This window comes from Hydra viridissima, unplaced genomic scaffold (assembly GCF_058129835.1).
Source record: "Hydra viridissima isolate aposymbiotic clone 2 unplaced genomic scaffold, HvirCarnegie_v1 scaffold_5, whole genome shotgun sequence".
Classification (NCBI taxonomy): domain Eukaryota; kingdom Metazoa; phylum Cnidaria; class Hydrozoa; order Anthoathecata; family Hydridae; genus Hydra; species Hydra viridissima.
In genome coordinates, this window is record NW_028324304.1 from 15,502,763 (window position 1) to 15,525,046 (window position 22,284).

The 22,284-nt window shown below is 30.6% G+C and overlaps 2 protein-coding genes, 1 long non-coding RNA gene and 2 other non-coding genes across 7 annotated transcripts in view; 3 read left to right on the forward strand and 2 right to left on the reverse strand.

The window, feature by feature from the left end:
* The window catches only part of LOC149888891 (uncharacterized), a 380,578-nt gene that overhangs the window by 227,632 nt on the left and 130,662 nt on the right, over positions 1–22,284 (reverse strand). The gene's annotated exons all lie outside the window — the stretch shown is intronic.
* LOC149888899 (uncharacterized) lies at positions 1,111–4,017 on the forward strand. The gene is made up of 3 exons (XR_016452643.1): positions 1,111–1,275; positions 1,523–1,595; positions 1,682–4,017. It is a non-coding gene; the product is annotated as an uncharacterized LOC149888899 (long non-coding RNA).
* Positions 3,678–3,797, forward strand: LOC145189616 (U5 spliceosomal RNA). The gene has a single exon (XR_013847299.2). It is a non-coding gene; the product is annotated as a U5 spliceosomal RNA (small nuclear RNA).
* LOC145189623 (U5 spliceosomal RNA) lies at positions 4,312–4,431 on the reverse strand. Its single transcript, XR_013847302.2, has one exon. It is a non-coding gene; the product is annotated as a U5 spliceosomal RNA (small nuclear RNA).
* On the forward strand, positions 7,036–20,181 carry LOC145188809 (uncharacterized). Of its 3 annotated transcripts, none has more exons than XM_090087940.1 (20): positions 7,036–8,094; positions 11,856–11,996; positions 12,838–12,948; positions 13,120–13,230; positions 13,422–13,535; positions 13,816–13,929; positions 14,115–14,234; positions 14,389–14,496; positions 14,604–15,215; positions 15,372–15,482; positions 15,965–16,075; positions 16,255–16,365; positions 16,599–16,790; positions 17,095–17,205; positions 17,296–17,394; positions 17,620–17,718; positions 17,978–18,478; positions 19,213–19,337; positions 19,668–19,788; positions 19,875–20,181. In XM_090087940.1, exons 1-20 carry the CDS (start codon positions 7,152–7,154, stop codon positions 20,045–20,047), a joined length of 4,128 nt encoding a protein of 1,375 aa, XP_089944066.1. In that variant the 5' UTR covers positions 7,036–7,151; the 3' UTR covers positions 20,048–20,181. The 3 variants fall into 3 exon arrangements, with proteins under 3 accessions (XP_089944066.1, XP_089944067.1, XP_089944068.1); XM_090087942.1 differs by lacking the exon at positions 7,036–8,094 and adding an exon at positions 11,750–11,773; XM_090087941.1 differs by lacking the exon at positions 17,978–18,478.

The window sequence follows — 22,284 nt, forward strand, 5'->3', positions numbered from 1 at the left end:
AAAATAATAATAAAATATAAATGTTTATTGAAAAAAAAAAAAAAAAAAAAGAGGACTTTATTGAAAATGTATATTTTTATTTATTTTTCAAAACACGATTAAACCAGAATGGCTAATTAAAATAACTCGCTACTTCGCAATATTATTATCTGATATATGGATGAACTAAGATCAATATATAAAAACAAAAATATTTCTTTCCCTATAAGCTGAAAATTGACTAATTTTTAGGGGATAATGTTCAAAAAAGGCTTAGTAATTGATAAACATTTATTCAATTATCAAAACTCTAGTTCATTCTCTACATATATATGTATTGGACATATACATGAAATTGGGGAAATTTGAAGGTCTAAGCATTTTTTAGTGTTGAGATATCGTGTTTTGAGTTTATAAATTATGTTAAAATCTTCATATTAGGCAAATTTGTAAAAAAGGCAAATTTGTAAAAAAAGTTTTAAAAACGTCTCTTTTTGTAGTTATTTTTTGATAATTGCTATTGATCTTTATCAATCCAACCTTTCCTAATTCCTCTCAACTCTTTTCTTCTTCTTTTCTTTTTTTTTTTTGGTTGTCCTTTTTTCACCATATTCTGTAACCGCTTTTGGTCTTTTTTTACTGAACTGGTTATCCCATTTTTTCGAAAATCTAGATTTAAATGTTTAAATACACGATAAATACCAGATGAACCTTCATTAAAAGAAAGTACTGCTGAGTTTATTCTCATTTATGGGAGTAAACTCAGTAGTTCTTTTTGGAAATTTATGGAAAATTTATGGAAGAAATCCATTCTGCTAGAATAATCATCTGTGATGTTAACTTTACTTTTACAATCAGGACATGCACTAACAAATCAAATAACTGTTTGATAAAAGTAAAGTTAACAAGAAGAAAATAATCATTTGTGTTGGCATTATTTGTATCTTCGACATGTATTGTGGCTTTTGTTTCGGGTCCTCCAGCTAATTGCCTTGCGGACCCTAGTCACGATTGATTTAACGGTTGATTTCCGTTAAAAAACGACTCAAAGTTTTTTTTTTTTTAGAATGCGAATTTTTTTTTTTTTTTTTTTCTTTTATTTATTTCTTTGAGAATTGGCGCTCTTTCTCAATGAAAAATTCATTGTGAATTAGCGCCTTTTATGGAGTGTTCGCTTTTGGAAATCTCTACTTCTGTTAAAATACTGAAGTTATTACAATATATACATTAAACTAAAAATTAGAAAAATTAAACTAAAATTCAGCGTTTTGGTTTTCAAGTTCGTTTTTTTACGAGGTGCTGTATCTTTTAGTATCCTTTTTTGATGTTGTTGGTGGTTGTCCACTTCGTTTGTTATTACTTTTTTCGTTGTTAACGATCTCTTTTAGATGTGGTTCGTTTTGCTGTTTTTCTTTTTCAATTTCTGTTTTAGATTTCACTGTTGTGAAATCTGTTTCTTTTTCTCTTTTTTGTACTTTCGAAGGCAAATATCGTCTATTTTTTTCTTATATAAATCAAATATGTCTTATGGTATTTTTTCTAGTTCTGCGTAAAATTCTTCTGTATTCTCAGAGGCGAACGTTCTACGGATCAGTTCATCTACGATTTCTTCTGTGGTACGTTCTATTTTCGTGATATTTGTTTCAGTGTTAATCGGTGATTTAAAAGATCTATTTTTTGTTTCTAATGTAGAGTCGTTTAGGTTTACCGATTCGGCAGGTTCATTGACGTTATTGATTTTCTCAGATGAATCGGTTTGGTCGGGTTGCTCTATTACTGATTCTATGTTTTTGTTCATCTGGGGTTCGATTTTCTTCATAGCTATGCATCTGACATTTGGGGGTGCGAGCTCTTTCACGCTCCGCACAGGAAGGATTTCCCAGCGAAGTGCATCGCGATACGCACACCCCCAATTTCAATGAAGTGTGGTAGTTCTTCTAGTGTAACACTGAGTTTAACTCGAAATAATCTTCTACCGTCCCTGAGGCTCTTGTCGAAATCATACGTGGTGTGTGTTATGCTGTAGAATTCTTCGACGAAAGAGTCCAGTACTTCGAGCATTTCCTCATCGTTAATCAGGTGGTCACACTTTATTGTTATTAAGAATCCTATCTTAGTTCTTTTTTTCTTTGCTATGCTCTTGTTGCATTTACTTATTGTGCATTCGGATTTCATAAAAGCATCTGCGTCTTTGGTTTGGTTTGGTGAAATTCGATGATCCAGTGTCTCTATAAGTGAGACTCGACACCTTCCCTCTACCAACGACTCGATGGATTTCGTCATTTATTTCTTTCGCACGGCTTTCCAGGTATTTACGGTTCATCGATTCCGAAGGATCCATGTAGACGTTAATATCCACGACTTTTTCCATTCGCGAGGCTTGTTGGTATTTAGTAGCGTCAGCGTATGAAGCCATCTTCGAGATGATTTACTTGAGAGTCGCTATTTGGTAATTCACCGCGCTGATTTTTTGCCTGAAGGGAAATAAAAGACCAATTTTGATCAGGTTTACTTCCCCGTCAGGTAAGTGTAGGATAGGAATTGTATTTAGGTAAGTGTATATTCGACATCAAACTTTAACTTTTTAGAACTGATATATGAAACATTTTCAGACAAGTTACCAGTTACATTCGTATCTTTAATGCATATGGGGTACTTATTACCACTAAATTTTCTCTTATTAGATCTTGAAGTATTCTTATAATTACCCATTATATATATAATTTATTGACCTAAAAAAATATTTCAAGTAAACATTCTATCAACACAACTTGTGTTAGTAAATGGTTTTGTCACAAGAAGTAAGTAATAAAATGATCGTGAAATGATGCAATTTCAATAAGTAAAACAGTTTTATTTTTAAAACTGAACATATTTAGCCTCTAAACTAAATCTTTTATTATTGCAGAACACGAAAACATACCAAAACAGTGGTGAAACAAAAGTTTTCATACTGCTTTTTTCCGTTGCTATAGGCGTTGCTAAGGAAGCTACTTTATATCATATCTGTAAAAATGCAAAATAGTTGCTTAAAAAATTGAAATTATTAAAAAATAATTATACCATCATTTTCAGCATTGTTAAAATTCTCAAAAATCATATTTTTCAATTTTTTTATTTTTTTATTTTTGACCTTTTATTTGCTGTGAAGCCACCTTTATGGATCTAAACAGTTTATTTGTGAAGATTCTGTTAACTAATTTTCAACAGAGTCAAAAACGGAAAGATGCCGTCTTAAAAGAATTCAAACTATAAAAATAGTTTAATCGTTTCAAAATGTTGCATTAGTTAATTAACAGCAAACATTTTAAAGTACATTAATAAGATAAATAGCTCTGTTTTTTTGAGTATTAGTTCAATTTGTAGAAGGGTATACAACATTTTAAAGGTACTTTTAAACTATAAAAAAAAATTATTTTTTAATAAATTGATTTGGATTTCGTATAGTCTTATTTAAAAACACTCTATTTTCATCCACAATCATTCTTCTTCACCACTCGAGTTGACCAAGTAACTGTCATTTGATGGCACGTTGGCTGAGACAAAAAGAAACTTCACAAAGAAACTGTTTAGTTTGATATGGCGAAACTTGATTGATGACAAAACTTTTCAATAAGATACTTTAAATAAATGTGTGTTGCACCACAAGTGTAACTGACTTCAAAAAGATTGCCAGCCAAGTTAATGCACATGATCTGCAACTCTGGGCTTTCTTCATTACACGCACAAATCTTTCGCCTTTTACTAAAGATTTCCGTGGAGAAGGCCAATTTAATGAGTGTTCAATCAATTTTTCTTCGGCCTGCTGACGTGGGCCGCTACATTCGAAATGTAACTGCAACTGACTTGAGCCTAAACAAACTCTGTCATGGGTCTGTTCTCTCGTTTTTCCCTTATCATATATCAACGAGTTTTTGATTTTCCAAAGTGTCGAAAAAAGTCACCCGCAAATGCAAAATGAATTTTTCTATTGCAGTCTTTGAAGACTTTATGTCCCCCCTCTCCCCCAATTACCAGTAGGGATAAAAAAAAAAAAAAGATTTCAAAAATTGCAATCTTTTTTTTGTCATTCCAATACCTTTTATAAAATTACGTCAAAGGTTGTCAAACCTTTTGAAAGTAGACAGAAACGCAAAAAATATATGAAAAAGAATTCGAAATAAATATTTTACAGCATATATTATTTAATGACATCGTACCGTCTTGTGCAGCTCTCCCTTAATTGGACACTTTAAGGACTAAGCTTGTGTTTTTAAACAAAAAGACAAGTTTACAATAGATTAACTCTAGTATCCTCAGTTTGTCTTCACAGGTTTTAGTTTCAAAATAAGTTGGCCTGCGTGAACAGGCCAGAGAAAAATTTGTTAAACACTCATTTAATTGGCCTTCTCCACGGAAATCTTTAGTAAAAGGCGAAAGATTTGTGCGTGTTATGAAGAAAGCCCAGAGTTAATTCTTCAAGAGACATTGCTAACTCTTTAGGTTTTTCATATCCATTACACTTGTGGGGCAATATTCCTTATATTACATCAAATACATTGAAATTTCTAATTATCTACGAATTTTTTTAAAAATGGATAATGGTAATAATAATACCGTTTACAGCTACTGTCATTACTATTATCCTTTTTTGCGTATTAAAACGGGGCCAGGAAGCTCTGTTCTCCCGTAAAGAATTCCTCTCCCCCTTTCCTACTCACCACTGAAAAGCTGTCCAGAATTTTTATTTTCAACCGATATGCTTAGTTGTTACGAACTAAAATCTTGGAAAATAATGTCGTATGGAAAGTAATTTCTTTCTGATATCTAAAAACCTCCGAATGGAATACGTTTTTTGCAGTTAACAAACGCAAAGCGGATTAAAGGTTAGGAAAAGACTTTTCAAGTGACGCTCTGCTATAAATAGAAATAGCGGTTCGATGTTGAAATAGAGTAAAGTAACTTGTATGTGAAGGTATTAAAGAAATTCTTTTTTTTATTTGAAAGTTAGGTTTAAAATGTGACACCGCTCAATTGTCTTACGCGGCTTCGCACGGTGGCACGGATTCGAGAGGTCTAACTTTAAAAGAGTATGCTTTTAAGGAGGGCTTAATTTTAAGCGATGATCTCGCTTATGTTGATTCTCAGTGCGATTGTGATTTTCTGCAATATCCTGCGGCTTTGGCAAACCCGGCAAGAAAACGTCTTGCTAAATCTGAGTTAATTATTTCTTCTCTTAATAAAAATTTTTAAACTTTAAATGGTTTTATTCTTATTTCAACGTCTTTAATCATGAAAAAGCAAAAAGCTGAAGTTCTTCTCTTAACACAACCTGTAGGCTTCTCTAGAGTTTTAGCTCAGAATCAAAGCAAAGCATATAAGTTTATAAAATACCTTAAGATTCATAATACATGAAGCTATAAAGCTTAATTTTTTCTCATATTAAATTTCTTATTTTAAGTTTCATAACATACTAAAACTATATAATTAATTTAAAGCTAGATAATTAAATTATTTTGATGAAATTATTGTGGAGGAGGGTATGTATTTTTCTTAATAGTATTGGTTAGATATCAAATTTATGCTCTCTTTTTCTTCAAAATGGTTAATATATAGACCTCAGAGGTTTACCAGTTATCTCCATTTAAAACTCTATTACAAACTCAAATCAATCAATTTAACACCATTTTAGTTATAAAATCTTCTTCATTATCAGTGATTTTTTTTTTATAACCGATTCTGCAATTAACAACACAACACTTTTTTTTATATATTTTGTCATCAGCCAAGAAACTACATTTGAATACAAAGTAAAACTTTTAAGCATTAAGTCCAGTCTGTATTTTAAAAAATCCCTTTGTAATTTAGATTTTAATAGTGAATTTCGTTAAAAACATAGCTTGTAAAAAACCACTGACCAGACCCGGGAAATTTGTCTAGGGTTATAAGCCGAATAAGAAACCGTTAAATTAAATTATCAAAATTAAGCCAAAACAAATTATGCTTCAAGGATAGCAACCGTTCGCCTTGTTTATCCTTTTGACTAGACTGGCCCTAACCATTTTAAGCTTTTGCAGGCATGATAAAACAAAGTCAATTTGAATAAACCTTAATCAAAATTGCTCTTTTTCTCGTTTTGTTTGAGTGACACTTAATTACTGGGTAAACTAGTTGTTGCTAGCATTATTTATTATTTTGTACCAATTACATTACACGGTGGTGGCTTTTTCCTTTATCCTCTATTGCTCGTCAACAATTGCAATCTTTTCTTTTCTTATAACTTCCTGTGTAATCTGAAGCTTTTTTCATTAAAAAGTTAAGAGCCCAATAGCGTTGCTGCAAATTATTGGGAAGAGTAGGGGGAGGCCGGGAAGGAGGAGGTTGTATGCACCCTCTGCCCTTTCGTTATAAGTATAATTGCCTCTAATGCAAGTATGCTGAACTAGCATATTTAAGGGTCGCAAACTAAAAATTTAAATAAAAACAAGCTTCTTTTTTAAAAAATTAAAAAGCTTAAACTCAAGGATATGAAGATAAGTAAAGCATTCTAGAACAACATAAATAACAATAAATTACAAGCTCCAAGTTTTAAATTTTTCATAAAAAAAATTATTTCTTCTCTGCACGTACGTAGTTGTAAGTTGTCTTTCGAGATAAAAATCAAAATTATATAACTATTTTCTAGCCGAGCACGTTTAAGTTTTAGCAATTTTTTTTGCCGAAATATTACCTAAGTTTAAAAAACTTACATTTTTCTAGTTTTACGGTGTTCTTCAGAAAGCTCTTAGAAAGACTTTCTCAAAGCAACGATATTTCTACAGAAAGACTTTTTTAACGAAGAAAAGATGCTCTTTAGTAGACGATGCATGCATTTTCGGACACTTTAGCTGTAAAGGTACAGTCATACAACAACGATAAACCTTAACCATCAAAACTTATGATGCGAAAAGGTTTCGTGGATTATAACTAAAAAAAAACGTCAGATAAAAAGAACCCTTTAGTTTAGTTGAAACCGAGTCGTTAATATTTAATGAGATAATTAGCATTTATAATTGTTTAAACTCACTGAAGCATGGCGTTTGTGAAACCGTTTTTTTAGCATGTTTGAGAGTTAATTAAATATGTACTTTTTGGTATATTTTTAGAAACAGATGGAATTGAATTGTGATTTTAACGTGGAATAATGGTGGATTATGAGTTTCGTTATTGTTTTGGTGCTAATAGTTTGCCTACATGAGGTTAGAAGCTCTTTTAACGATTTGCAAAAAATCGTTGACAACCACCACATTAGACAGAAGTATGCATTCGGTAATGATTATCGTCCGGAAGTGCAAAAAAGCCAATCTATAACTTTTTTACCGACTTCCGCCAGATATAGTAATAAATTTGTTTTAAAAAAGAAACGTTGGGTTGACGTTGACGAAGACGATGCAAACGCTAATAATGCAAATCGTCAAAAAACACCTTCAGAGCCAAGTTTGGCCGAACTGTTAGGATCGCCGACTCAGAGCAAACCGACCTCTGATTTATCACTAAACGATTTTTCGAGCCTGTCAAACCTGGTCGGAGATTTTGATAAAGGCCTCACAAATAAATTTAAATCAATAAATGACATCACAAATTTAGAGTCAGCTGCTTTAGAACAAAGTCAACAGCAAACTCCAATAATGCAACCAATTGCTGCTTTATCTCCAAACGAACAAGTTGTTGGAGAACCAATCCCTGTATCCAACAACCCTTTTTTTATGTCTGAAATAAATCATATGGAGCAGAATCATAATAGCGAAATGGGTATTCCTATAGAAGCATTTCATCAAAACATAATGCCATTACAGCACCGAATGAATTATCAAATTGACATGCCCAGTCAAGCTTTTCATACACCAGATAGCAGCACTGAAATAATGATGCCTCAATCCAATGTTATATATAGTCCGACAGAACATCGAGAAGAGGGGCCAATTCATAAACAAGAAGACGGCGCTCCTATCGAAAAGTTTATTCCAGGAAAAAGTTTATATTTAAGACCGATTCGCATTATTCATAGACAATCACGACCTTTGTTTAGTCATAGGCATATTTTTCATAAACCAAGAATTATTGTGATCAGAAGAAGGCATCGCTATCATCATAACGGTAAGTTTAGGTAAATTGATTAATCTTTGGTGTATATATATACTTTTAAGATTAAAAAAAGCAACATAATCTTTTGTTTTAAAACTCTTGATCAGTTTAAGCAGATCAGCGAAGCTAAATATCAATCAAACGATTATTGAGCTCTGCTGATCATGTTGTTAAATAAACTCATGTGCTCAAGTAATGAAAAATGTATCATTCTCTTTATATCACTTTCTTGGACAATTATTCCTAGAAAACTTTGCAGACCTTGGAAGTGTGTTTAGAATCATTATCTAGTTTAAATAGATAGTCATTTGAGACGGACGCGTCTGTTCCTTTAAAAACTATAAGTAACGATAGGAGATTTTAAATACATTCCACGCTCCGTTCGCTTCCAAATAAATCTTTTTTTACTTATTAACAAGTATCTTTAGAATCCTATTGTAGGATAAAGTTATCCCCAATTAGTTGCCGTCCCAAAGGCATAGCATGATTTTGTAAAATATTTTTATGTTTTTGGCATGTAAGCTTTTTCTGTATTCTGACAATATCCCCTTCTCATTTAATTGAAATGCATCCCTAAACTTGAATATTTCCTCCACCATGTTTCACTGTCAATATTAGACAAAATTCCATTAATGCTTCTCTTTTTCTTCGCCTCACATACTGACATCTGTTTGTCCAAAATAGTTAAAATTTTGGCTTTACGAATTTTTTTTGTTTCCTTTGCGTAATAAAGGTTTTTGGATAGCCACACAGCCTCTTAACCCAGATCATAACAGAGATCGTCGCACAGTACATGGATATACTATAGTTCCGGTAGCTTCTCTGAGATATTGAACAAGTTCTGCGCTTACTTTTTTTTATGATTTCGTAATGCTTATACTTTTAAAGGGACGACAAGACTTATTTTTATCCACTAAACCATCCAGTTTCGATATATTTTTTAACTATTTTTTGAACCGAGGATCGGGAACAATAAACACATTCGGCTCTTTTCACTTTATTTCTAACCCACTTTGTGACACGCATCACGCAATTTTTGTCAATAACATTTTCGGCATTTTATCCAGTTTTTTTAATATCTTTATCAAAATAGATAACTCTTGAAATCAAAACATTTTTTGACGAATAAATATTTAAGTCATAAAGAGAATTAATATATAAACAAAAAGTATAAGTATTTGAAAAATAATACGAGTTCAGACCAGTTTAGATCACCCAGTAATAATCAATAAATAAATAAAAGCATCACACCTTAAAAAACTAATGAATGATACAAATAAAATTCTTTTTTAAGGTATAAAACTAGAAGCCTCACTTGTTTAAAAATCCAAAATTTTAAATCAGTTTGTTAGCGCTTTTTTCTAAAAATTAATTTTTGTTTCATTTGAGCTGTAAAAACTATCCAATATTTTTAGTTTATTCTGAATATAACACTTTCATACCAATTATATCTGTTAAAAAAGCACTGGTGAAAAACAAATGAACTGGTATAAAATTGTTTTTGAAAACATTTTTTTTTGTTTTTGAAAACTCAATCATTTGCAGAGTTATGTCAAAGATACCCTTCAGTAATTAGAAGTGGTAAGAGTCACATATGGACTCCAAATACACAAGCCGAAAGTTTGAAAGCTTTTGTAGTGAAGTTTCCAAAGACAGGAAAAAGAAAAGTAAGATTGTTAATCAAAAGAAACATGCTCTCCTGGTGGTACAATCACACTTAGCCAGCTTGTTGGTCCATGGCTTCCTATTGTATCTAGTTCCTTCATCAAGCATTCAGAAAAACAAATTTAGTCTTCTCACTAGAGAAAATTTGATCAGCATCCAACTGGCCACAAACTTGGATTGTGTCTAAATATGTTTGCACCAAATGTGAGTGGGGTTGATGCCTATTTTCAAAAGATTATTTTCAACTTCAGGCAAATTATAGGAATTTTTTCTTTCTCTATCTGAATGTTTTGACAGTAAAAGAAATTCATTAGTTAAAAAAAATTAAGTCTGTTAATTTTTACAAAGATCTAGAGGAGTTTATCAGGTTTGTTCTAAAATCTCAGTCTCTTATGTCACAAGAAACTCTTGTCAATGTGAGCAATAAATGACAGAAGTGGCTTCTTTATAATCTGTCTGGGATTAGTCAATACCAAAAATAAAGACAGTCATGCAAAAGAAAACCAAAATGGTCATTTGCAAAATTTGACTTTGAAAGCTTGATTGTCTGGAATGAAGAAACTTCTCATCATTGGAATTGTTAAAAAATTACAAAACTATTGAAAACTATCAAAATCATTGAGTCAACTTCAGTTATAAAAAATCAAATCAGTCATTATTGCTGATTTAATAGTTCTAGCATTCTTTGTGGAATCCAATCATATGCTTCAAAACATCTTTGGTGATATTTGGGGATCTCAGAACTTGTAGCTCTCTTTGTCTTCACGCTGAAGCCTTTTATTCAACTCTTAATCAGTTTCTTGTTGAAGATTACAGCTAACCTGTTTCAGACATTATACCTCCACCAGGTTTCATTTGCTTCTTGGTGTTATGAATCATTTCTATTACAATCTAAAAAATGTTTAGATTAATGTGAAACTTGTCCGAAAGCAATTCATACCACATTAAACCAGCCATCTATCACAGAAGAACTTGTTTAAATGGTCCAGGATGCTATACATTGCTCAAATAGATTGACAAGTTTTAACTTTTTGCTCATTTACATAATGGGTTTGCATTGAAAATATGTGTTAAAGCATTTCACAACTTCAAAAAGGTTTTTTGAATCTCAGTGAGGATGTTATAAAAAGTAGTCAAACTCAATCATACTGAAAATGCAGGTTGTTTCCATCATGTTGGAGTCTGAGGAAAAATTTTTGGTTTGTTTAGTGAACAAGCTAAAATCAACCATGGCTTTGTTGCAAATTTGAACAGCAAATTTAAGTGGCAAAGGTGTTATTCTGACTACAAAAAACAACTTTTTTCAATTCAGTTGTTGAATACAATAAGAAAATCTCTAAAAGATACCCAAAATTATTTATGCATATTGTTTTTGATTGTCTTTTTTTTTTAAAAAAAGTTAAGAGTCCATTTTTTTCTATAATTGTTTTACTCAGTGATTAACTTTCAAATTTGTTGTTTTACCAAAAAAAATATTGTCAAAATTCTTGTTTGGTTTGAATTATTGCATACTGTTTATGCATCAATACTTTAATATTGTTTATTGTTTCTATGAATCTTTAGCTATATATGAAATTATTTACCAAAATTTAGTTAGTTTTTCTTAGCACAGCTTTAAAGTTAAACTGATAACTATTTTTAAATGCAAATATTTTAGTTGTTCTGTCCACCAGTTGAAAAAATATTTTGAAAATTGAGTCCCAAAAATTAGACCATTTTTGATCAAATTATGAAAATTAGAATTTGATTTTTAGAAAAAAGCCTTAACAACCTGATTTTAATTTTTCTAAACAGATGAGGCTTATAACTTTGCACCCTAAAAGATGGATTTAAAAGTATAAGGAGAATTTTGTTTGTATTATGCATGAAATTTTTACGGTGTAACATACAAATTGTTTGAGAATAAAAATAATAGTTTCATCATCCTTAGCTATTTAGTTATGTTATTTACATTTTTTTTCACTTGATCATTATTTATTTGAAGTAAATACAGAAGTCTAATAAAAATTATTAATTTTATAAATAGGTACAATTTTTAAAAATTCAATTTTTTTTTGTTCTGTAAGATCATTATTTTCTGACTACTTAAAATTTTTTTGCTTTTTTAGTTGATCGACCTTATGAAATACTATCACAACAGCAGTTGATATGTGGAGAAAGTGATTGTAAAAATGGTGGCTCCTGTAACATAGTTAACAATCAAATAAAGTGTATCTGCATGAAAGGATTCAAAGGAAATCATTGTGAAGGTTTTGTGTTGAGTTTTTGTTATTGCAATTAGTACCTGCATAGCGTAATCTAATTTTTCCAAGAGTGGTAAAAGTAGAGCTTTAGCTTATTACTAGTCACTCATGATAGTAGTAAGCATACATAGGGATCCCATCTGTGCACTTTTAGGCAGGGCAATCCTGATTTCTGAAGCTCTGTCCTAATTCATACTTTTTCAACAATTGTCCTGATATTTGAAAGGTTTCAGAAAGGCAAGAGATTTATTTTTTCTTTCTTTGTAGCCATCATCAAAATTTTCAAAATGAAAACAAGTTGGCTTTTCAAGTTAACTCATGACAAGCAGCACCTTTCCTAAGTATTTCATTAAAAAACTATTTTGGTTGAAAAATATTTACTAATTAAATGTGAAAAAAAAATTTTAAGTAAAAGCCTGCAACAGTTAAATCCAGAAACTTTTAATTATGGCTTTTCACTCTTTTTTTCTCTTTTTCTTTATTGTTGATTATTTTAATTTAAATAAAGTTTCTATGAAATATCTTTTAGCAAAAAAAAACATCAATGTCATCTTATAATATTTCCAGTTTAAGTGAAGTGCTTATAATACAAATGTAACTGTAAAAAAAGAATTCGATCATAGATTGTATTATTGATGCATTTAAATACAGAGAGGGGTACTTTAAATGTTAATTGTGAATTTTTTTTTTTTCATATTTTCTATTGTAATCCTTCAATTATTTAATGTCTTGTGTTGCAAAAATTGCAAAAGCATTTATACAAATATCATGTTCAATAGTTGCAGTAAAAATTAAATGTCTTATCTAAATATTTGAAGCAATGAATTTCATGCTTTTTTACTTATAGAAGTAAGTAACTGTCATCCTGACCCTTGTAAAAATGGAGGAAAGTGTACAGAAACAGATGTTGGGTTCACTTGTACATGTGGTACTTCATTCTTTGGAGAAAGATGTGAAAGTAAAAAGTTTTCTCTAGCTTATAATTTTAGGTTTATTTTGTTAAATTTGGTAAAAACTGCTAATATCAGTCATAGTCAAGACTCTTTGACTTCTATAAGTTGTTCAAATACAGTTGATGTATTACCAGTGGATATATGGTTAAAAACTACTACCAACTTTTGATATTTAGCTCAAAGTTTTTGCCACCCAAATCCTTGTCGAAACAATGGATACTGTTATGAAAAAGGGTCAACTTTTGAATGCTCTTGTGAGTTTGGATTTAAAGGCCCAACATGTGCATGTAAGTTTTCTTTTTTATATGTTTTCTATTAAAAATTGAACTCATGCTATTGATGTGTTTCATAAAGATACTGTTTATGGCATAAAAATCCATAAGTCATCCACAAGTTGTTCAAATATAGTTCAGTAAAAATATTTGATTTGCTATATGTAACCTGTTTATGCACTATTACTTATGAATTATTATCATAGTAAACTCTTTCTGCCATCCAAATGACCCATGTCAAAATGGTGGATTGTGCAGCGAAGATGATTCAACATACAAATGTTCTTGTGTCAAAGGTTACTCTGGAACCAACTGCGAAGGTATTTGTTGTTGTATATATAAATTTGTTTTGTGTAATTTATAAAACTTGTAAATACTTTTATTGTTTACTATTTTGATCTTAAACTTTGTGTACGAGTCAATGTCATGTTTAACTGTTTTATCTATATAGTTAAGTGAAAATATTTGATTTGCTATATGTAACCTGTTTATGCACTAAGTCATGTTTTATCTATATAGTTAAGTGAAAATATTTGATTTGCTATATGTAACCTGTTTGTGCACTAAGTCATGTTTTATCTGTAATTATATCTGTAATAGTAAAGCGTCAGGTATGCTCAAGCACAATTTGTCAGAATGGAGGAACTTGCATGGATGATGGAGGCATGCTAAGATGTGCTTGTGTTGATGACTACAAAGGAAAATTCTGTGAAGGTCTGGATAAATATATTCTGTATTTGAATGGGATCTCTTACCCTCAGCAGATTAACTTATTACTTTTAACTTAGAATCACTTATTTTTAGGTTTTTTGGCTTTTTGGAATTTATTTTTGTAATAGTCCTTTCGGTTTAAAATTATTATGGTAAAGTCTTTAAATTATGCCTAAAATTAATTTCAGAGAAGCAGTTCCGAGTTTGTTCAACCAGTACTTGCCTGTATGGAGGTTCTTGCATTGAGGTAAATCAGTATGAATTCAAGTGTGTCTGTCCTTCAGGAAGAACAGGAAAGCGCTGTTCTTGTGAGTTCCTCTTTTTTTGATTTGTTTATCAGGTTTATGTTCTTTACTTATTTTTAAAAATTTAAGGTTCATATGAGCAATTCCATAATTAAACCATAAAGTATTTTTGATTTGATATGTACTTGTGTTTATTGTTATTAACTAACATTTTCAGCAATTGCTGATGATCCTTGTAGTCGGTGTCACAAGCATGCAAAATGTAGTCAAGAAGGCTGTCAGTGTAAAGAAGGTTATGTTGGAAGTGGATATTTTTGTGAACGAGGTAGACATGTTTATTTATTCAAAATATCTCTATATTCTCTATATTTAGTATGGTACAAAAATATTAGTTTAAAAAATTTCTATTTATTAGTATTTTAATGTTCTTAGAGAAAAGCAACTGTCATCCCAATCCCTGTGAAAACGAGGGAACCTGCATTGATAAGTATTATTACCTAGATGAAGTTAAATCTGATAACTCATTCTATATCAAAGATTCTTCTCATGAAAATGTTGTCAGCAAAAGTAGTGATATTGAAGGTGATTTTATGGCAGAACATGGATTTGGAGAACAAGGTCACATCAAACAAATTAATGATATGAGTGTGGAGCAGAGATTGAAAAATAAATTTTTATTTAAACGAAGTATAAATAGCACAATAGATGATAATGATATCAATTTCTCAAATGTAAATACTTCTAAAATAAAGTTTTTAAGTTCTGTTGACAACTCCACCAATCATAAAGACACTGCAAAAAAACTTTTAAAACATACTCTTGATCTTGAAGATAGAAGTCTGCATATGTTACTAAGTTCACACTTCACACAAAAGTACACCAGAGGTGATAATGAAGGAGAATTACCATATATGAAGATTTTAAATATAAAAAGAGCTAAGCGTAATGAATACGATCTCCCATCAGGAGTGAATAAAAATGACTTGAACTTTTATGGATTTGCATGCATTTGCCCTATAAGATTTAAAGGTCACAAGTGTGAAAGTATGAATTCAGTTTTTTGATTAAATATTTTTTTTAACAATTATTGTTTGTTTTTTTACTATTTTTGTTATATAAAATTAAAAATAAACAGTTTTATTCAACTAATGTTTGATATTTTTAAAAAGTGATTGCTTTCTGTGCAATTTTTAACATTAGTACCTGAACCTTGCAATCCCAATCCTTGTGGTAATAATGGTGTTTGCTCTGACAAAAATGGTGTTCCAAGCTGCAAATGTGAATATCCATATGTTGGATTGACTTGTAATGGTAGGTTCATTAATTATGCTACTGTACTGATCCTAATACAAGTTCAGGATCAATTTTTGTATTTAGTTATTTTTAGAATCTTAGTTAGAATCTAGAGTTAGAATCTTTTTACATTCATAATAGAAGAAGGAATAAAGAAAATTTAATTGATAAAGTACATTTTTGACAAAGTATAACTACTTTAATGCCAAAAAGTAAAAACTGATTTGATTGATAACTGAAAATCAAAAATTAAATGCAGTACATCCATCAATATCTATATATATAACTAGTGTAAATTAAATGTAATTTACATCTTATATTTTCTAATAATAAAAAATTTAATTTCCTAGTATATGTAAATTTGAGTTGGAATTTTTCCAAATTCTCCAAATATTATTGGTGCTACTATATATATGCAAAATATATTTCTTATGTACATTTAATATATACTTTTTTTATTCAATACTGTGTTTAATAATCCTGAACGTGTTTTTTTTTAGTGACAGATTCATGTCGTCCTAATCCATGTAAGAATTTAGGTAAATGTACAGATAATGACGGTGTTGCTGTGTGCACTTGTTTACCGCGATATGAAGGAGACAAATGTGAAAGTAAGAATTTTAAAATCCTTAAAATATTGTGCAGTAATGAAGCTATACTTATAACATTAAGAATTGAGTAAAAGTAACAATAAAAATGTAACAATAACATAAATTTTGAAATATGCTAATAATAAATATACAAATCAAATACTTCTGTGTAAACAGTTTTTTTGTCTTACTACTTTTAGTTGACCGTTGTGACCAGTGTCATACAAATGCAGAATGTTCGAATGGAGTTTGTAAATGCAAGCAGGGGTATTTGGGGGATGGAAAGATTGTCTGTGTCAAAGATCGATTGTGTATTTTTTGTTGATTTATTTATTTTTTAAATCTTGAGTAAAGCGTTACTAATTTTTTTACTTTTGTTACTTATTTTTCCCTGTTAACTAATTTTGATGGGTTTTCTTGTTATTGCAAGTTTTCATATGGAAATGTTTGACTTTTGACTTTTGATTTTGAAATACATAAAAAAATTTGTTGTTTTATCAGTAATATGTTTCAACTTTTATTTCAAGATTATTTCACTTTTTAGTTTCTGACCCATGTGCTTCCCAAGTATGTAACTATGGAGGAACATGTGTAGCAACTAGTGAAACAAGTTTTCATTGTTTTTGTAAGTCTATGTATTTTGGCAAGTTCTGCGAGGAAAAGATTCAACTAACGCCTGCACCTATAACTACTACGACTACAAAAACTCCTCAAAAATCTGTGGTGCCAACTGACAGTATGTCATTTTATTCTTAATGGTATTATTCTTAATGGTATTCCAAAAGTTGCAATATGAGTTATCAAGTCAAAGGACTCTCATCATGATATTACAATATTACTTTTATTTTCGCATGTCAAGTTTCTAATTTCTTCAATCACATATTTTTCATGATAAATTTATTATTATATATTATTATTATTTTTCATAATAAATCACTTTTGGAACCACATGTGCTTTGTCTTTATGTATTGCCTGTTAGGAAGACTTTGTTCTGAATCAGCATTTTATTTTCTATATTCTGACTATTTTCTGTATATAGGACCACAATGTCATCCTAACCCCTGCTTAAATGATGGCCAATGTGTAGCCAGTGGGGATAATGGTTACAACTGTTTGTGTACACCTCAGTTTAAAGGGCAACATTGTGAAGGTTTATTTAACTTAACTATATTGAAAATATTTTATCATTACTTGTTCAAAGTTTAAAGTATTGTAAATGATTTTTTCACTTACATTTTAGATGATAAATGTATGGAGTGTGACCTACAAGCATTATGTGTAGATGGGCATTGCCATTGTCGTCATGGCTACCATGGTGATGGTTATACATGTACTAAAAGTAAGCAACAGTTCTTCCAAACTGATCTTTTCTACAAAATGTTATATTAGAATTTTGTATAACTATTTCTGTTTCTAAAAATTTATCTGTCCTATTTCCTAAAGATCACTGTCTGTATGATCACTTGTCTGTGATCACATACTCCATTTCATAGCCATTTATTTTGTGTTTCTGAATTAATCTAATATTAAAAAAGTTTTTCTGTGTGTTTAAATTTAACTTTAGATGATCAATGTGATGAACCCTGTCCTCATAATGGAATCTGTTCTCATGGCATTTGTGTATGTGAGCAAGGATACTATATGGATGAAGACAAATGCAAACGTTGGTTGACTCTAGCTTGTTTATAAATAATTATTCAATGTATTTGCCATGCATGCAATTAACCATCCTCTTTATATTTTTATATATTTTTATTTTATATTTGACAAAAGTATTAATTTGAAGTACATGTACATTATGTTATACTTCTTACAAAAATACTGGAACTGAAGCACAAGTGCATAATGTACATGAAGTACTTGACATCTTTTTATTTTGTAAAATATTGATGGAAGAATTTGTATCCATATTTTTTCTCCAGGTGTCCCTATTGCTGCAAATCATAATCTGCATGATAGAAGACCTGAAATGCTCCATTCAAGGACACCACCCCCACCCCAACTAGCACCTCATCCTTCACCTCCTCTCCCTCCACCACCTCTTCCTCCACCACAACCAGTTTTTCATTCTCAGTCTCCTTCCTATTTGCAACCTGTTTTATTTCCTTCATCTCCTGCTTCAGCTAGTTATTTTGCTTCACCCCCCAAAGATACAAGTTATCAACAAGCATTTATCGGAATTAATCCTCCTAATTCCTATATAACAACTACCACTGACCATTACATGGTACCAAATAACTATGTCACAACTTCTGAAGAGAATTTTTCTAAACCAGCTTCTTTAAGTACTCAATTTCCTTTAGAGTCTCAGCCCTTAATTTCCCCTGCTAAACCTATAGTTTCCTCAACTGAATTTAACCGACAAAGCTACCAGAACCCATTAAGCCGCTCTCCTGTGGGAAAATTTGAAAAGAAGCTCAAGGGTAGGTACCTGGTTCGGGATTTTAAAAACTATTTGGGGTTCCATTATGTCGTTAATGTACCATAAACACAAAACGCGCACACAGAAAATTTAATTGAGGCTGAAGTTTAAAAGTTTGAAGGAGTCTTAATTTAAATCCTAGTGTAATACAAAATTCTTCTTAAGGTAAAGTCTAATATTTGTTACTCTAAAACTTTGAAAGTGTTTTTCTAATGAAAGTAAAGTCCTGATGACCAAATGAAACTAAGCTTATAAGTAAAGTTCATTTTTAAAATACTTTTTATGCAATTGCTTAAGAAAAGATGTATTGGTACCTGTTAGGTTATTTTAAAATTCTGTCCAACCAGTTTAGCTAGTTAAACCACATATGAGTAGATAAAGATTTTTAAGTGATAAGTAACATACAAAAAATTTTTTTTTCAAAATCATTTAAATTTTTGATGAAAGTTCAAAAATAAAATCCTTATTAATTTAAAAAACCCCCTTGATCCCCACATTCCCATACTTGACTTAATGTACAATGTAGGTAAGGCAGGCCTTAAATCATTACGCATGCACGCATGCTATTAAGGACTTCATTCTGCTAAACGAGTCTCATATGTCGTGTCGCATGCTACTTTAAGTTGTATGTAGAAAAAATTTATTCGTAATTCCATTCTCATTAAAGTTCATTTATTAAATTTTTATTTTTTCAATACTGTATTTAAATGTATTTATAACGTTTCTTATATTTAGAGCTAAAAGCTTTGGGACTTTCTGAAAGTGTAGCAAGAGCTTTAATAAAGTCTGCTACTCCAACTGGTAATACGAAAAAAGGAAATGTAAATTATGCAGAAGATATAATAATTTCAGTTTATCAGGTGAACTGGTCTGTTATGTTTGGTATATTTTAGGCGGTGGTATTTCTTAATTTACAACAAATGTTATTGCAATGTAATTTTCATGAATTATAATTTTCACCAATTGAATTGGCCTTAAACGAATTGGAAACCTCTTAGTTTATCAGCAGTTTTTCATAAATCGCAATAGTTTCAAATATTAACAATATAAAAACAAAATATCTTTTACTTTGTTTTTCAAAATTGTACAACTTAAAAGAGCCATGTCATACTCACTCTAAACGGCTCTAAATGATTATTTTGAATGACATACAGTAACAGTTTATCTTAAGTTTACAATTTACACTCTAGAATTTGGGATGTTGGAAAGACACCGACTATTGGTGGGACCCTGACCAGCGAGCTATAAAAAGTGTTGAAGGAAAACATCCGAAAGTTTCGGGTGACTATAACACGCGAAAGGATCCAATAGGTAGAATTTCAAATTTAGCGTTTAGTCGCAATTTTTACAATTTGTGGCGAGTTATCTATTGGTTAGAAAAAACTTTTTTTCCACAGGGAAATGTGCAGACACTGCGAAAGAACTAGGCTTTAAATTATTTGCTCTCCAAAATGGTGGTCAATGTTTTACTTCAGCTGATGCTCAAGCAAATTACAAAAAGTTTGGAAGATCAGATAAATGTCGTAACGGTGTTGGAGGTCCGTTAGTATCAGACGTATATTCATTATAAGAACTCAGGATGATTTAAAAATTCGAGTTACTTTTGCAGCTATCGCAGTAAATGCATTCGGTTGTTCTCCAACGCAAACATATTCGCTGTGTTTTAGTGTAAGACTCTTTAACATGGCATACAAAATCTTATTACTAAGAATCAATTATTTTAAGACATAAAATGGAGACATAAAATGTAAATACTTATAATTTAAATGAATTTTTGTTTAAAAAAATGTCTAATAAAACAAGTCTACGCAGGTATGTCGAAATCCTGTTTTATATATATATATATATATGTATATGTATATATATATATATATATATATATATATATATATATATATATATATATATATATATATATATATATATATATATATATATATATATATATATATATATATATATATATATATATATATATATATATATATATATATATATATATATGTTGAACTGTCGCTTGTCATTTTTTTCCGTCACTATTGACATTCATCGTCATCATTACACCAACCAATAATAAATGCCTTTTGAGATGATTTCTCAGTTGATGATTCTGCTTCTGTCCTACCATATACGTCACATGGCCTTCTTACAGTCGACATTTCTTGGTATTCCTTTTGGAGAAACACCCATTGACACAAAAAACTTTCTTCACGTTATAGACATTTCTCTAATTCGATTGCGCAACTAATTTCTCAGCTTGAAAAAGAGGTCAGTAAGGACAAAAATGTAAACAAATAGCGGTAAACTATTTTATCTTTTCTTAAATAAAATTTTTTAGCTGGTCGTTTATTATTTTTAAAGTTTTATATTCTTTAAGCAAGCTTCTGTAACTTTCATGACATACTTCTATTTTTTTTTCTATGATTGTTTTTTCGGATGATAAAAGTTTACATTTCACAATCTACGCTTTTGGTAGAATCGATTATTGTATGAGTTTCAGTACCAATATTAGTTGTAAACTCTGGATATTTCAACTTTTTGCATGGAGATTTTCTAAGTAACTTATCTTGTGGTGTCTTGAATGAAAAAATGCTAGGAACTTCATTCCCTGATTTTAAAGTTTTTTTACCGCATCCTGAACTAACTTTTATTTCCTCAGGCCTAAAGTGAAATTCACACACTTTCGTTTGTTTCATTATTTCAAATTTATCAGCACCTCCTTTACGTTTATATTTAAATATTTCGTTACACCAAGCTCTGTAAAATAGAGCAATATTAGTCTTTTCCATATTGTTATTACAAAACGAACTTCCACACATTGGAATACAGCAATACATCCCTCTTCCACCTTTTTCACTTCGTTTGGTCTAAAAATGCTTGAGTTGGAATAACAAATCTTTTGGAGCGAAATTGTGTTTTTAATTTTATAATTTCGAGAAAGAGTTTTTATCTGTTTACATTTTTGTCCTTACTAGCCTCTTTTTCAAGCTGAGAAATTAGTTGCGCAATCGAATTAGAGAAATGTCTATTGAAGAGAAGGCATGATTTCTTAAGAAACGGAGCTTGCTCATTTCGTGGCGACAAATCGGTAAAAATGCGGAGAATTCAACTTTGTTATTGTCAGAGAGTTCATGGGAAACCCATCCAGCAAATTTCCACACCTTTCTGAGTTTTTTGAAAAGGGCCTGGTCGTCGAATTTCAATGGTTGTCCTTTTCCTTCTACATCTACAAGGTTTGCGTCGCCCGTTTTGAACTTCTTGAACCATCTATCAAACTGGAATTTACTGGTTGTTCCCTCGCCTAAAAGTTCTTTGTGAGCGCAAAAGAACTCTGCCGCCTTTTAACCTTCCTCAAATTGGTACAGCATAATATGGCAAATATGAGTATGATTTTCAACACGTATATTTATTAACTACTGCAAATAGACAAATTATTTTAATAATCTACACTAAACATCAATTTTTTTCAACAAAAAAAAAAAAAAAAAAAAAAGGCGCGAAAAAAGCTGCAATAATTATACATCAACCCAATAGTTGTGGAATTTTTACGAAAAATATAGATTTTGTTCAATATTTTGGGAATAATTTAGAGATTAAACAGTTTTTAAAATGAGCGAATCAAACGATCTGTTAAGGCTAGTATTCTTTTTTAACTATACTGATAATAATCGTGATCAGGATTTTTTCATTCAATTGAGTTGGAAATGAAAGTCGTCCGACTAATCAAACTAAACTCAACCCATTAAAACTGGTTTTAAAATATCAAAGGTAGAATAAGGAGAGAGAGGAAGGGGGAGATGGTTCTTC